General features: G+C 43.7%; 1 protein-coding gene across 1 annotated transcript in view; it reads left to right on the top strand.

Annotated features, from left to right (window-relative positions):
• Positions 1-10778: 10778 nt before the first annotated feature.
• Positions 10779-16585, top strand: part of LOC311106107 (uncharacterized protein) — an 82270-nt gene continuing 76463 nt past the window's right edge. Inside the window, exon 1 of the mRNA XM_084148422.1 lies at positions 10779-10998. Within this exon, the coding sequence (XP_084004548.1) occupies positions 10923-10998 (76 nt within the window). The 5' untranslated portion in view covers positions 10779-10922. The remainder of the gene's footprint in view (positions 10999-16585) is intronic.

The raw sequence follows: 16585 nt of genomic DNA, 5'->3' as shown, positions 1-16585 counted from the left end.
GGCTCTTATGGAGTGGTCTGCCCAGTGTGTAGGGAGATGTCTAGGTGTTTCCTTAGGGGCGACCTCGGTAGAGAGTCCGAACCAAGTGCCCGCAATGCACATTCCCCCTGAGTATGAGGATTTAGCACTTGTGTTCAGCAAAACGAGGGCAACACGGCTACCACCTCATAGACAGGGGGATTGTGCGATAGATCTCCAAACAGGAGCGGCACTTCCGCGGAGCCGTGTGTATCCCCTGTCTCAAGAGGAGACAGCGGCTATGGAGACTTACATAGCCGAGTCCTTGGCACAGGGATACATACGGTCCTCCACTTCCCCGGTTTCCTCGAGTTTCTTCTTTGTGAAGAAGAAGGACGGGGGTTTGCGCCCGTGTATTGATTACCGTAGTCTCAATCAGATCACGGTTAAGTACAGTTACCCTCTTCCACTGATTGCGACTATGACAGAATCATTACGCGGAGCGTGGTTCTTCACAAAGTTGGATCTCAGGAGCGCGTACAATCTGGTGCGCATTAGGGAGGGGGATGAATGGAAAACTGCATTTAGCACCACCTCGGGTCATTACGAGTATCTCGTCATGCCATACGGGTTAATGAATGCTCCTTCAGTCTTCCAATCCTTTGTTGACGAGATTTTCCGGGACATGCATGGGCAGGGTGTGGTAGTATACATCGACGACATCCTAGTGTACTCTTCTACACGAGCCGAGCATGTAGCCCTGGTGCGCCGAGTGTTGAGAAGACTGTTGGAGCATGACTTGTATGTCAAGGCAGAGAAATGCCTGTTCTTCCAGGAGTCCGTCTCCTTTTTGGGTTATCGGTTGTCCGTGTCTGGTGTGGAGATAGAGGTAGACCGTGTGTCGGCCGTGCGTAATTGGCAAACTCCAACCACTGTAAAAGAGGTGCAGCAGTTCTTGGGTTTTGCTAATTACTACCGGAGGTTTATCCGGGGCTTTGGACAGGTTGCAGCTCCCATTACGTCCCTGCTAAAGGGGGGTCCGGTTCGTTTGCAGTGGTCAGCTGAGGCGGACAGGGCATTTGTCAAACTGAAGAACCTGTTCACCTCGGCCCCGGTGCTGGCGCATCCGGATCCCTCTTTACCATTCCAAGTAGAGGTAGACGCGTCCGAGGCCGGCATTGGGGCAGTCCTGTCGCAACGGTCCGGCACGCCACCTAAGCTCCGCCCCTGTGCGTTCTACTCTAAGAAGCGCAGCTCGGCGGAGCGTAATTATGACGTTGGGGACAGGGAGCTGTTAGCTGTAGTCCAGGCCCTAAAGGTGTGGAGGCATTGGCTTGAGGGGGCTCAACACCCTTTCCTCATTCTGACTGATGGAGTACATCCGGGCAGCTAGGAGATTGAACCCTCGTCAGGCTAGGTGGAACATGTTCCTGACCCGGTTTGTTTTTAAGATCACATACATCCCAGGGTCCCAGAACGGTAAGGCAGACGCCCTGTCCCAGCGGTATGACACAGAGGAGAGGTCCATTGAGCCTACTCCCATACTGCCAGAGTCTTGTCTGGTGGCTCCGGTGGTGTGGGAGGTCGATGCGGAGATCGAGCGGGCACTGCGTACCGACCCTACTCCCCCCGAGTGTCCGGTGGGGCGGACGTACGTTCCGCTCGAGGTTCGTGATCGCCTTATTTATTGGGCTCATACATCACCCTCCTCTGGACATCCAGGTATTGGCCGGACAGTGCACTGCCTTAGTGTGAAATAACGTTAGCTAGGGATGTGAGGGTTTATGTCTCCTCCTGCTCGGTGTGCGCCCAGTGTAAGGCGCCTAGACATTTGCCCAGGGGAAAGTTACATCCCCTGCCCGTTCCACAACGACCATGGTCCCACCTCTCGGTGGATTTTGTGACCGACTTACCCCCCTCCCAGGGGAATACCACCATTTTGGTCGTTGTGGATCGGTTTTCCAAGGCCTGTCGTCTCCTCCCAATGCCGGGTCTCCCTACTGCCCTACAGACCGCTGAGGCCCTATTTACCCACGTGTTCCGGCAATATGGGGTCCCCGAGGATATTGTGTCTGACCGAGGTCCCCAGTTCACCTCCAGAGTCTGGGGGGCGTTCATGGAACGCTTGGGGGTCTCGGTGAGCCTTACCTCGGGGTACCACCCAGAAAGCAATGGGCAGGTTGAACGAGTCAACCAGGATGTGGGTAGGTTTCTGAGGTCCTATTGCCAGGACCGGCCGGAGGAGTGGTCTAGGTATATCCCCTGGGCAGAGATGGCCCAGAACTCTCTCCGCCACTCCTCCACCAATTTAACCCCTTTCCAGTGTGTTTTAGGTTATCAGCCGGTCCTGGCACCATGGCACGAGAGCCAGATCGAGGCCCCTGCGGTGGATGAGTGGATTCGGCGCTCGGAGGAGACGTGGGACGCTGCCCATGTCCATCTGCAGCGGGCCATCCGTCAACAAAAGGCGAGCGCCGATCGCCACCGCAGTGAGGGACCGGTATATGCACCGGGAGATTGAGTCTGGCTCTCGACTCGAAACCTGCCCCTCCGCCTGCCCTGCCGGAAGCTGGGTCGGCGGTTTGTGGGGCCCTTTAAAGTCCTGAGAAGATTGAACGAGGTGTGTTACAGGTTACAACTGCCTATTGAGTACAAGAATATTAACCCCTCGTTCCATGTGTCTCTTCTCAGGCCGGTGGTAGCTGGCCCACTCCAAGAACATGAGATAGGAGAGACCCCTCCGCCCCCTTTGGACATCGAGGGGGTCCCGGCGTACAGGGTCCGGACCATCTTGGACTCGAGGCGCCGGATGGGTGGTCTCCAGTATCTCGTGGAGTGGGAGGGGTACGGTCCGGAGGAACGGTGCTGGGTGCCTAGGAGGGACATCCTAGATCCATCCCTCCTGACGGAGTTCCACCGTGGGCATCCCACGCGCCCGGGTCCGCGTCCTCCTGGCCGTCCCCGAGGCCGGGGTCGGCGCACGGCTGGAGCCGCGCGTCAAGGGGGGGGTACTGTTACGGATTCTGCCGAGGCTGCTCCTCCTCCTAGTTCGGGCAGGCTTCGGCGTTCGTCGTCCCCGGAGTACTAGCTGCCACCGTTGTATGTTTCTATGTGTGATTGCTTTTGTCTGTCTGTCACACCTGTGTCCGTTTGTGTCTGATTACGTGTTCTATAAGTTGCCTTTGTTGATTTGGTTAGGTTGTGTGTTGTTTTCCGCCTGTCCGTAGTGCTGCGTGTTTTGTATCTGTTTTCTTGTTTATTTGTTATACGCATGGGTTGCGTATTGCTCGCCTCGGTTTTGTTGTTGAGGCCGTTTACTGTATTTTTGCCTAGTGGTTTTCTCAGTAAACTTTGTTGGACTAAACTTCGGTGTCCTGCGCCTGACATCCACACTCCATACACCTCAGCCCTTGACACACTGATCCTGCCAGTTTTGTTGGTCAATTTAGACTCATGCATGCGTTTTGAGTCTGTCTGGACAATGTCATCACCAATTAATCAAATGAAGATAAACTCCTTGCAACTAGGGCATGCAAAGTTGCAACGTCTGGAGCACCTGATCCTCCTTCAAGGCAGCTGAGCCTCTTCGCTCTACATGCTACTGATAAAGCCAATATGTTTCTGATAAGAGAACGGATACTGAGATTATGGGGGGGGGGGCTTTATTGAATACACATTGGTCACTGATCAAATTATCAAACGTGCAACCCCCCCTTCCCCTCTCAACAGGAAGGTCTAGTTAGTTTCCAGCCGTGAAGGTGTGTAGTACGGTCTCCAGCTTGTTTACATTGAGACTGGGTGTACCATGTGCTGACACTGAAGCAGACAAAACAGAATGTGTGTTTCATGGAACCAACACCTGGCTTAGGTGTCAGATAATTACTGAACTTCTTTAAATAGATTCAATCAATAACTGTTAGGGCGGGGCCAATGAAAACCACTAGCTCCATTGTTCGGTAGGACCAAGACCTTAGGAATTCCTCACTAAAGCAATCATAGCTCAGGACATACTTGATGATCATGTCAAACATGATAATTTGACTAAATTGGTGCTTGGGATAGAATATTAAAGGGTTGTACATAGACTTTAACTTGAGAAATGTATATAATATTGTTTAGGTTTCTGGTCCTTTCTCTGTCGACCTCAGAGGCCATATGATGCCCAGTTGTTTCACATAATATTTTGTGGGTTAAACATACCCTTCATCAAATAGACATTTATAACTTCGACCTTTTGTGTACAATAATACTACGTTTTTAACTGGTCTGTCCGTTGTTATGATAACATCTGGGGCTGAGAAGTGTTAGTCATTTTATTGTGATGACCAGTACATTTATTAATTCACACTGAATGTATAAAAACTTTTTTAACTGTATTCCTAGAGTACAATATTAAAATGTATAAAATAACATAAGTAATATCTACAATAATATATCACATTGTTATTCCTCTCAAGGTCTTGTGTAGGTCTAGATCTGTAATTGATTGTTCACAGGTTTGCGTGTGTCAACATTTGACTGCAATTACTCATTTGTTAGCCTAATTACTCACATTGCTAGCCTGATTGTGCTAACATGGACATTAGAAGCCAACACAGGAAGATATGCCAGATATGCTTCACTGAGTTGGGGTCATTTTAAGGTGCAGTCATGACCTATGCTGTAACTCTGTTGGTCTCTAAAATGCATCATACCGGTTGTATTTCTGTATTTTGAAAGTTATAGATCTTGAAAACTTGATTGCTGACATGCAAAACATTTTGGGTCTATATCAACAATGGACTAATGAAACAAAAACAAAATATTTTTGGGTGGAGTTTTCCTTTAATATATAGTGTTTTTGTTATTGTTTCATTGCTTTTATCTACAGTATATTGTGTGCATCTAGTTAGATGATCTTATCTTGTAAGTTACATCAGGCGCTATCAGAGAGTTTGCAGGTTCTCAGGCAATTCTAGCAAAGACTTGATCCAATTTGTAAGTCGCTCTGGATAAGAGCGTCTGCTAAATTATGTAAATGTAAATGTAATACCTTTCTCTGTATGCTTGGTTTGGACATGTCTAGTCTAATACAGGCATTATTATACTAATTACACTTAAAGTGGCAATATGTAACTTTTTTGACAGCCCTACCAAATTCACATAGAAATGTTAATTATAGATCTATCATTCTACTTGAAAGCTAGTCTAAGACTTGGTAGATATGTTCTATGTGCGTTATTTCTATGCTTCCCGTTGTTTTTGCGTCTTTTACTTTCGGGTTTTGTACACCAGCTTCAAACAGCTGAAACAACACTATTTTTTGGTTATGGAAAATATATGATGGCACAATGATTCTCTACACTATACTAGCTTATTTTGTCACATAATTTGAAATTAGACGAACTATTAGAGTTTTAACAACCAGGAAATGGTGGAGCGATTTCTGCATAGTGCAACTTTAATCATGCTATAATTTTCTGATTGAGTTAAATGTTCAGAATGACATTGCTTTACTGTATAGTGTTTCAGGTTTATACGTTATAGATCATCCACTGAACTTTCATTGTGTTAGCACAAGGACAATGCCACAATACTATTTATCCTCAATTCCACTCTTTGTTCTATGTTGCTCCCTTCATTTTGGAGATACAGCATCTAGCTAATAAGAACAAGCTTGTAACATTTAAATACGAGTTTGTCCAAACTCCAGAGCCATTAAAACTGTGGCGAATCTGGGGCTACACACCTTCTGTCTGACCTAACACCCAATCTGCTGTGCAGTGTTACGGTGCAGAAGCACAGATTAGATCAAGGCCTACTTTATCTGCATATCATCCTGAGATGGCAGAACATGTACCTTCGAGTTGGGAGGGTGGTAGTGGAATGGTGCAGGGGGGTCGATGTGGAAAATCCATCACCATGTATGCACCCGTTAACTCAGACCCTATTGAACAGAGAGATCAAAGCCTTTGAATACGTATTTTAAACCATTCATATCGTTATGGTTTGGGGTCCCTCACAAAACTATCATGTTCATATAAAGAAATGACTCAATCATATTTTTAGATACACCAACAAATAAACGCCAAAGAAAACAGATGACAGCCCAAGGAAATTATTATTATTTTGAGCTTGGGCAAATGGAGCAGCTGTTGTTTTTGGACCTAGTGTTTGGTAGAGATAAGTTTTATACCATGCATGGCATTAGCATGATCTCAAGATGTAGGTGATTCAGGAATCCACAATATCTAGGTTATCGTCCTGCATTTTAACACATCTAGCTTTGTCTCTTTTTCAGATTCTTCAAAGATCTTTTACTCAGTTGTTTAATGGCTGATTTGTATACTTCATACAAGTCCAAAATAACAAAATTCATAATAATTCTAAATATCAGTGACATGTTGGAGAAAATGCTGGTTAAGATAAATAAATAATCTATGTTTGCACTCATTTCCATAAGTGCTCTGAATAAAATAACTATTTATTCATTTTAAAAAGTCAGCTATGCTTGCTGATAAAGCTGATTAAGCCTAAGCTAATTGCCAAATTATAGATTGAATTACCTGTTAAACTTCTCTGTATTGTTTTTGGTGTGTGATGATGCAAAGAGGTCTGATATTGTTAGCTAAGATGTGAATGCACTGCTGTTCCTTGAATATGATTGTCATTGCCACACTACACTACATTACCTTTCGAAAATCATAGTCTAATCAAATACATATATCTCTCTGTATTTTCGAAATCCTATGATGACTAATATGTCAATCATCAATTTAATTGACGTTCAGGTCTACATAACCTCAGTCTTTCTGGCAAAAACACCAAGCAACTGAGCCCAAAGGAGGAGCACCAGACATCAGCTAAAATAGTGATTAGACCTGTAATTATTTGGGGAGAAAACACTCCATCCTTCCAGAACACATTCTTTGCCTCCCAAGCAGACTCGTCAGCTGAGGCCATTAGTCTTAAATAATTAAACATTGGAAGAATAGTGTTGTTCAGGATACTGCATGAGGTCAGATGTCCTAGTAATGCTTTGGGTGGTAACTAATGATTTACTGTAACCATGAGAGAGCGAGAGAGAGAGAGAGAGAGAGAGAGAGAGAGAGAGAGAGAGAGAGAGAGAGAGAGAGAGAGAGAGAGAGAGAGAGAGAGAGAGAGAGAGAGAGAGAGAGAGAGAGAGAGAGAGAGAGAGAGAGAGAGAGAGAGAGAGAGAGAGAGAGAGAGAGAGAGAGAGAGAGGGGAACTGTACAAGTGTTTTTTGTTTGGATTGCTGTAACACAGTTTTATATTATTTATTCAGTATTACCGGGTACATTGAGACAACAAAGAAAACAGATGATTATTCTGTTAGTTACAAATGCTTTCAGAAATACCATTCCAACAAAAAAAAGGTTATTACGCTGATAAGAACTTGTTTATAAGCAAATAAATGTCTTATCTAATTATACCCGCTGGCTGACCTGAAAGGACACCACTGGATTTGTACACTTCTTTAGATGTCACAGTGACCCAACTCGTTGACCTGGTGTTCTCTATTGTTAGATGTCACAGTGACCCAACTCGTTGACCTGGTGTTCTCTATTGTTAGATGTCACAGTGACCCAACTCGTTGACCTGGTGTTCTCTATTGTTAGATGTCACAGTGACCCAACTCGTTGACCTGGTGTTCTCTATTGTTAGATGTCACAGTGACCCAACTCGTTGACCTGGTGTTCTCTATTGTTAGATGTCACAGTGACCCAACTCGTTGACCTGGTGTTCTGTTCTCTATTGTTCGATGTCACAGTGACCCAACTCGTGGACCTGGTGTTCTCTATTGTTAGATGTCACAGTGACCCAACTCGTGGACCTGGTGTTCTCTATTGTTAGATGTCACAGTGACCCAACTCGTTGACCTGGTGTTCTCTATTGTTAGATGTCACAGTGACCCAACTCGTGGACCTGGTGTTCTCTATTGTTAGATGTCACAGTGACCCAACTCGTGGACCTGGTGTTCTCTATTGTTAGATGTCACAGTGACCCAACTCGTGGACCTGGTGTTCTCTATTGTTAGATGTCACAGTGACCCAACTCGTGGACCTGGTGTTCTCTATTGTTAGATGTCACAGTGACCCAACTCGTGGACCTGGTGTTCTCTATTGTGAAGCCTCTATACAGTACAAGTCAAGATGATTCTGCACCAAAATAACTCTGAAAAAAATCAATTGGAAGCATGGGAAATCCACTGAGGCTGATATTTTTATTAACTTAGTATGGTACAAATAATGTTTAATATTGTGTATACCAGTGTCGTTGGTAGACATTTACATTACATTTGTACATTTTAGTAATTTAGCAGACGCCCTTATCCGGAGCGACTTAAAGTAGCGAGTGCATACATTTTTGTATGTTTTTTTTTTCTTCACCGTACTGGCCACTCATGGGAATCGAACCCACAACCCTGATGTTGTAAGCGCCATGCTATAAAACTGAGCCACACGGGACCATAGTCTAAAATGTTGTACAGTTTGTTTGTGAATGACCAAAGGCCCTTTGCAACTGGAAAACAGTAGGAGTCCTGAGGCAAGCCTGATTGGAGGGGATCAACATCAGGGAATGTTGATGTTAATGCAGTATGTCGCCACTATACTGTTTGTCTTGGGCAACAGGCCCTATTTGCATGTGTGCTACAGCCTGTGTGTCAAGTTTATGTCTGAAAGAATAATGAGTGTTGGCCCCGACTCCTGCCAGAGAAAGAAACCCTGTTTGACCCCCCCCCCCTTCTCACCTCGAAATCCAAATATGTGTCCCGGGACACAAGTGAAGGATGGACAATGACAGCCTTGTCAGCGGTGAGATGTTTGGAAAGTAATGGGCTGCACTTCCTGTTCTGAAGTGAAACTGTTCACAGGTGTTTGGAGAGGAAGTGACCCACGAGTCACCTACCAGTGATCTACCTCCAACACATACCTCCAACCGACACAACAGATCTGAAACCGATGATTTGAGTTCTGGTTATCCTCTAGAATTTAGATTCTCCCCCTTGTAGGAAGAATATGTTAACCCACAGTGAACCCTGGAAATGGGACTCTTATTAGGTAATCATCTGGGTAATCATTGACATTAGGGTCCTCTGGTGCAGTGCTGAGCTAGCCAGCATCATGGTATAGTAGCACTGGTTCAGTGAGATGGTGCAGAGCTCCAACCTGACAGTCATGGCTGACTGAAAAGTGATATATTTCAACCCAAGTTTTGGATGGAAAGCAAATAGGAAGTTCGGTTCCGCTTTTACTTTATGAGCTGGCTAGCTAAATACGTTTTTCCATAGCCGCAGAAGCATTTCGTATTGCAGGTGACACTAAAGCCATAGCACTGTGAAGCAAATGTTTACCATTAAGTACTTAATGGGATATAGAGGGCTCCCCCACACTCCATTCAAATAAACCTGTTTGCAATAGTGCTAGGATATACTCTGAGATTGTATTACAGCAATGAAGGTATTACCTGTAAGAGAAAGGGGGGAAGCTCAGTGAATAATATATCACCTAATGCCTGTACAATATGCTGATGGAAACTCTCATAAAAGAGGAATTCTGGCCATGAGCAGAATGCTCTCTGAGATCCAGGGATATCTACCCAGCAGTCTCTCTGCTTCCATGGAGACCCCATAGGTAGGAGCTGTTGTCAAAACGTCATCGGAATGCCTCTCAAGCTGATGAATAGCTCAGAGGTCTGTCCTTATCCTGGCAGGGTAACTCAGGACAGTAGATTGTCAAACTATGTCAAGGTTGTGAATCGGAATGGGCTGCTTCAAGCTCCATTGCTCCATAGGGGGTCACAGTTGGAGATGTAACTGTATGTGTGTGTATAAACATTTATCCTGCTGACCAGGCCGGCCTAGCTGTTAGGCTATTCAGAACAACAGTCTGATGTTTGTTAGATGGCAATTCTCCGACAGCCATCTCTCTCTCAGTGATGCTGACAGTGTTCTCACTGCCCTGCTAGAACCGCTCTTCACACGTGGGCCGCCGGGCAGGCTGCACTGCTATTTCTAGCCTCTGCAAACTGCCTGCTGTCTCTGTTACGTTTCTGCCTTGATATTTGGTGCAAGTTTGTTATTGAATTGAGGTCTACTTTATTTTTATTTTAAACTCTTTAATAGTTGTTCCCTCTGTCTGAAAGGATTTAGGGTAATCAGAACAAAACTGAACCTGTGGGAAAAACCCTCAACATATTGTGCTGCTGAAAACCATCTACACTTTTACTGAGAGGAACAGTCATGATAATTACCCAAGATTTGTTCACTGGTTTACACTCCCTCTCTTTCTCTTCCTCAGTCTCTCTCTTACTCTCTCTCCCTGTCTCTCTCTCCCTCTGTATCTCTCCCTGTCTCTCTCTCCCTCTGTATCTCTCCCTGTATCTCTCTCCCTCTGTATCTCTCTCCCTCTGTATCTCTCCCTGTATCTCTCTCCCTCTGTATCTCTCTCCCTCTGTATCTCTCCCTGTCTCTCTCTCCCTCTGTATCTCTCACTGTGTACTTTAAAAGATAAGTCCTCTCTGAATCCATGTAAATGTCTGGCAGACAGTGCAATTCCTTTTGGATGAGGGGTGTGGGAAGGAGGGGGGTCTCTCCTTCTGTCTCTCTCTCTCTCCTTCCCTCTCTCTTTCTTTTCTCTCCCCCCTTCTCTCTCTCTCCCTCTCTCTCTCCCTCTCTCTCTCTCTCTCTCTGGCAGCGGAGCCTGCTCTGTTGGCAGGAGTGACCAGAATAAAAACAGCAACACCAGACATAGGGGAGGGGAAAAAAGCAAAGTGATCCATTGAACCAAAAGTCTTTGCCCTCTCTTAATTACGTAGTGTCCCATATCTTTTCTATTTTTTTCCACTTGTTTTTTAAAATATTTTTTCTTTCTTCTGTACTTGAAGACCTCTGATTATTGGTAATTAGCTTGAGGAGAATAAAACCAGCCGATAGGGAGAGGGGTGGTGCATTGTGGAGCGAGATGGCTAACAGAAAGGTTCTATCACTCCTTCATGGATTCTTCTACCTAGCTCTGATTCAGCCCTCACTTCAAGGAGGTAGGTGTGTGCCTAGGTGAACTCAGCCATGACCTCTGCTACCTAGATAGCAGGCTTAGGGTGCAGGTCTTTTAGAACAGGTGCAGGTCTATGTCTCTGTGTTTCTCTTTGCTCTTCTCAGTTGTTACACAGAGGACTTTAATCACTCCAACCTCTTTGTTGTGTGTGCATTTCAGACTATTTCATAAAGTGTATGGTATATTTGTCATGCATGCATTGATATCTACTGACCCTGTCTTGTCTTGTTTATTTTGTCTGCAAACCCTGCTAAAGGGGACCTGTCTAGAAAGCAATTCAGATAACTTATTCTTGTGCAAAATTCACGCAAATCCTATGCAAAATATTTTCTCCATATAAAAGCTATTTTTTTTCTCTCAAATACCCTCAAAATGTTTGCATCTAAAATATAAACCATACTTCAAACTGAATATTTCTTTTGAAAGCAGCACTTATGACTATTCAGTAATGTTTATTCTATCTCACTCTCTGTACAAGTGTCAAAGATTTTAAAAGCCCCAACTTTCCACAGCACTTGAAGTTCAAGACTACAACATTCTGTTCCATTGCATTGCAGATGCACCACTCACTGTCTCGGTTATAATTAAAAACTCAATGGTAATCTGCTCCATATTTGCATGTGCTTTGTGTTCTTGTAGTTGTGGCTAATATTGTCCAGGTTTTGGACCAGATACAGTATTTATGCCTGCAGGCTTAGAGTTATTGTGGTGTTTTTAAACAGCATTGTCTTTCTAAAGGCAAATTCAGTGTCTAAATACAGATATCATAACTGTACTTTATGCAGTCTGGCTCATTTCTTTATTAGGTACATTTTTCTCTTTTAATAATTGTAAAGGATTTATATTGAGGATATAAAAGGTAACACATGGTAATATTCATCCAATATTTTCAACTTTATTTTATTTGTTGACTCATATTAGCTTACATTTTAAAGTGAAATGAAATGATTGTGGTGGTTATAAAACCTAAACAAACATTAATTTTATTAGGACCTCTAAAATTGTTTCTTGAATTTATACAATTTCAGATAAAGCTGGAGGAACTTACCAGAAACTGGCTTGTGTTGGATGTGCTCATTAGGAATAGTGATCTAGAAAATATATAAATCCTAAATACAGAAATACAGAAATATGAGTGACCTGGCTTAGCGCAAAGTGACGTACAGTATGTTTGGTTTCTAGAGAGGACTATTTCCAACAGTTTTCAGTGTTTTTGAATGTGAGTGAAATCAGGGGCGTATTCATTACGCCGATTCTGTAGCAAAACATTTATTAAACGGAAGCACTACGGAACAAAACTGGGAGGGACCTACCTGAATTTGTCCAATAGAAACTCTAATTTTGCTCTGTTTGCTTCTGTTTGGTTCTTAAACAGTAAACTGTTTCCGTAATGAATACGCCCCTGGCTTCAGGCACCGGAAAGGAGTTATCTGTGTAGCTAGCTAGTGTAATGTAAAGCCCAATCCCATCCTGAGTGGCGCAGTGGTCTAAGGTACTGCATCGCAGTGCTAACTGTGCCACTAGAGATCCTGGTTCGAATTCAGGCTCTGTCGCAGCCGGCCGCGACCGGGAGACTCATGGGCGGCGCACAATTGGCCCAGCGTTGTCCAGGGTAGGGGAGGGAATGGCCGGCAGGGATGTAGCTCAGTTGATAGAGCATGGCGTTTGCAATGCCAGGGTTGTGGGTTCGATTCCCACGGGGGGCCAGTATAAAAAAATATGTATTCACTAACTGTAAGTCGCTCTGGATAAGAGCGTCTGCTAAATGACGTAAATGTAAAATACAGTCCTACAGCATGTCAGTGTGCAATGCATGACTCCAGCTGGTCCCGTCAGCCACATCATGTAGAATTACCCATAATGAATTCCCATGTGGACGGCGGAGTTGATCTGAGCGTGTGTGTGATTCCTCTGTTCCACAGCATGTAGTCTGAGGTAGTCAAGTTTGGGGCGGACAACAGCTTATCTTTTTGTAGAGAGAGAGGGAGAAAGAGGGAGAGCGAAAGAGAGAGAAAGGGGCAGTGATTGCTCAGCGCTGCGTACGTCGTTCACTCTTTCCTTCAAGCTGCGAGGAGTTTCCACTTTTCCCTCTTTCCCTCCCTCCCTACTTTGATATTGTTCTTGAGTTGTTTAGTCCCTCCAATTGGAAAGTATGTTAAAGTTCTGCACTGCAGTCTGATCTCTACAAGCCCAGCCAGGCCTTTGCCCAAAAATAATTCATGTATCTTCTGTTCCCCAGCTGTTAGTGTCTCAGTCTGAGCTATTATTCTCTCTAGACTGTGTCAGATAGAGTTATAGATGGTGGAGCTGCTACAGTCCATTTTAAAACCCCTGACTGAAATATTTTGCCCTTATATAGTCTTATATTTAACTGTATCTTAATCGGTGGCCAGATCTGCGATGTTAATGAGTGTGATGGGAGTAAATGTTCAAACTTAACTGAGATGATTCATCATAAACTCTACATACAGTAATGCATCAGTAATGTGACATGTCAGACACCTGTATAACCACCTTATGACAAATTCATCTAATTTTGACATGACATAAGCGTTTATGATGCTTGATACATAGGTTTTTACATGACTTTGTGGTTTTTCCAACCTATCTCCTCTTTATTAGACTTTATTGGTTGGCACGTTAACTTGCAGGTCAATATAAACCCCATTCACCTGTTAAGCACCTGTGATATTTGAATGTGGATCTGTGGATCTGAGGACTGTGGATCTCTTAGGTAATATATTTGCTCATCTAATATTGTGTTTTCCCTTTTTGCCCTCACAGCAGTTTTCTTCCAACTCTTCTTTGCACTGACCTAAACTGGTGAGCCAATTGCCTCGTCCGAAACAAACAGAGCTCAGTTCAGCTTTCGAGAGCAGCAGCTCAGCTCAGGCAGAGTTGACAGCGTGCGGACGGAGGGGCCAGCGAATATCAATATTGGCTTAGGAGCCAAACTTTGATCTTCAGTGAATGTAAAATCCATCCTATCAAACCAGTTCTGAGGTGCTGAAACCAGCTCCAGCTGTCTCTGTCTGTGACTGGAAAGTTAAGAAACCACCCTCTAGCTCGTTCCAAATAACTGTCAATTATCTGAAAGTAATGCAAACCCCATTAACACCCAATCAACTTTTTTTAAGAGGGTTATGCACCGAAAAACCCTCTGCTTGCTCATACTTTGGACAGTTATCATGAGAATTGGGGAGCGTTTTCTTGCGAGTGTGAATGAGTCATGACGCATGAGGGAACGTCAGGGAAGGAGCTGGTTAATAAATATGCAGCTTGTCAGTTGTCATGTGACTCCTTCTGGTATCCCTGAGCAGGTACTGTGGCAGGCTGATGAAATGTGTCATCAGTTCCTCTGTCCTACTTCAAGATTTTTTAAACATTCCTACAAACAAACACCATCTGTCAGACAGATAGAGTGAGAATGGGATGTTATTCTGATCAATATAAATCTGAGAAGAGACAGCTGGAGTTAAGTGGCCTCTTCCTCAAAGACAGTCCCAAATGGCACAATATTTCCTACATAGTGCATTACTTTTGACTAGAGCCCTGTGTGCCCTGGTCAAAAGTAGTACACCATATAGGGCATAGGGTTACATTTGGGACGCAGCCCTAGTCAGACAAAATTGTATGCAGAGACTACAGTTCAATCAAGATCTCTCTGTAAAACTGCCTGGTCTGAGCACATTCCATTTGACCTAAATTGGCTAATTACCTTTTCATTAATGGCCATTCCTGTGGTATCCACACCCATCCGATGTTTACCCTGAAGTGTCTGGATGGTATGAGGCTTGTGAAGGAAAGACCAAACATTCTGTCAGCTTCCAATCCTATTGCCAATCCCCCTGGGATTAATAACTATCCTGGCATTCGACAAACTCTTCTCTCAACTGTCCTTTTATTTTCTGTACTTTGTCACACAAACTAATGTAATCAGAGTTTGTTCACTCTTTTACATGCTAAATTGCCAAGAAGTGTATCAGATATCAGTGTTTCAGTTCACGCCTCAGTATACTCTGTTACTTCAGTCCAGACAACTCCAGTCAATGACGGGTTTCAAAAACAGTGCCAGAGTCATTAGTTTCTGTTTGATGACCAACACTGTTAATGACACAACCCTGACAAGCATGCAGAGGCCGGCAGAGGATAATAAATAACAAAAGTTCCACCAACTCTGTTCATTTACTTCCAGCCATTCTCATTAGAATTAAGAAGCCTGAGTCGGTTACTTTTGCTCTGCATGCAGTGCTGCCTGGAAGCCCTGGAAGCCAGTTTGCCTCTTTTGGCGTTGACGCTCAGGCCTTCAGGACTTCAGAGGATTCTAATCCATTAGTTCTCTCCATCAGTGACACTCTCCTGGCCGCAGTTGAAGGTGAATGAAATCATGGCAGATCGAATGGCACACCTCGCCTGTTGGTCAGGCAGACTGGTGATGAATTGCCCTGGCTTGCTGTGTTGTGTTGCCCCTGCTTCACCGCTGGTTGGGTTGGTAGATTCCCAATCTGATTATCTCGAGTCTGCTCTATTCTGTTGAGCTTTGCAGTAGGTCTCTAGTTCTTTATTGGAAACGTGTGTTTGTGAGCGGACCACCTTTCTGGACTTAAACCCTTTGTATGAGGTGGGTTGCCAGGGAGGGATAACAGGACTAAAGTGACACCCTGGCGTCTCGTGGCTCGTTGGCAGAGGGGCTACTGCTCAGTGCCACGGGGCATCTACTTAGGGGAAGACTTAAAAGTAATGTGATCGGATCACATCTTCTTCAAAACTGAATCGACTGAATCCACTCAAAACTATTTACAGCAATAAATAAAGTGAATTTTGGACTTCATTTTGGTCTCTTTAGAGGAAGGGATACACCCTCCGCAGTATACATTGAGTCTTGAGTAGGGTTGCAAAGGCAGGGTATATTACTTGGAACTTGCTAAGTTTACCAGTAAACTACCAGAAATGTTGTAACTTTCAAGGATTTTATGTAATTTGTCACAAGTCACCTTGTGGCCCTTTTGGTTACTGCATATTATCACAGGCGTCTGTAATTATCTCTGGCTCTCTGTGTGGCCTTATCACATGTAAAATATATAAAATAATAAAATATGATGATTTTAAAATAAAAAATAGAATAACAAAGCTGTAAAACATTCTCCTAAATATAAACCATCAATTTAGTGAATACCATTGGTGTTTAATATAAGGATTTCAGCATAAATATCCTTTATATATATTTTTTTATACTTTAATTTATTTGACTATGTCAATATGCCTTTGTTGTTAATGTTTTGGCGCCAAACTGGTGGCAGTTGTGAAAAAAAAGTAAATAGTTGGAAGAGTTGCAGAGTTAAATAATGCAATTGTTGATTAGTTGCTTTTTTCATTCATTAGGATAAGTATTACCACTCATGGACAATATGGACACAGATATAAAAAATGAATACTATATATGAATATATATTTTTAAAGTTATTCAAGTATAAATTACCAAAATTACAATAGATTGCCATAGATTATATGTTAATTACCCAAATTACTGAATGTTCCGGTACCTTTGGTAAATTTGGTAAAAGCTTTGC

The sequence above is a fragment of the Coregonus lavaretus genome (assembly GCF_964263955.1).
Source record: "Coregonus lavaretus genome assembly, chromosome: 30".
In the NCBI taxonomy this organism is placed as follows: domain Eukaryota; kingdom Metazoa; phylum Chordata; class Actinopteri; order Salmoniformes; family Salmonidae; genus Coregonus; species Coregonus lavaretus.
The sequence above is the reverse complement of the archived record's forward strand: the minus strand, read 5'-3'. Positions and strand labels throughout refer to the sequence as shown.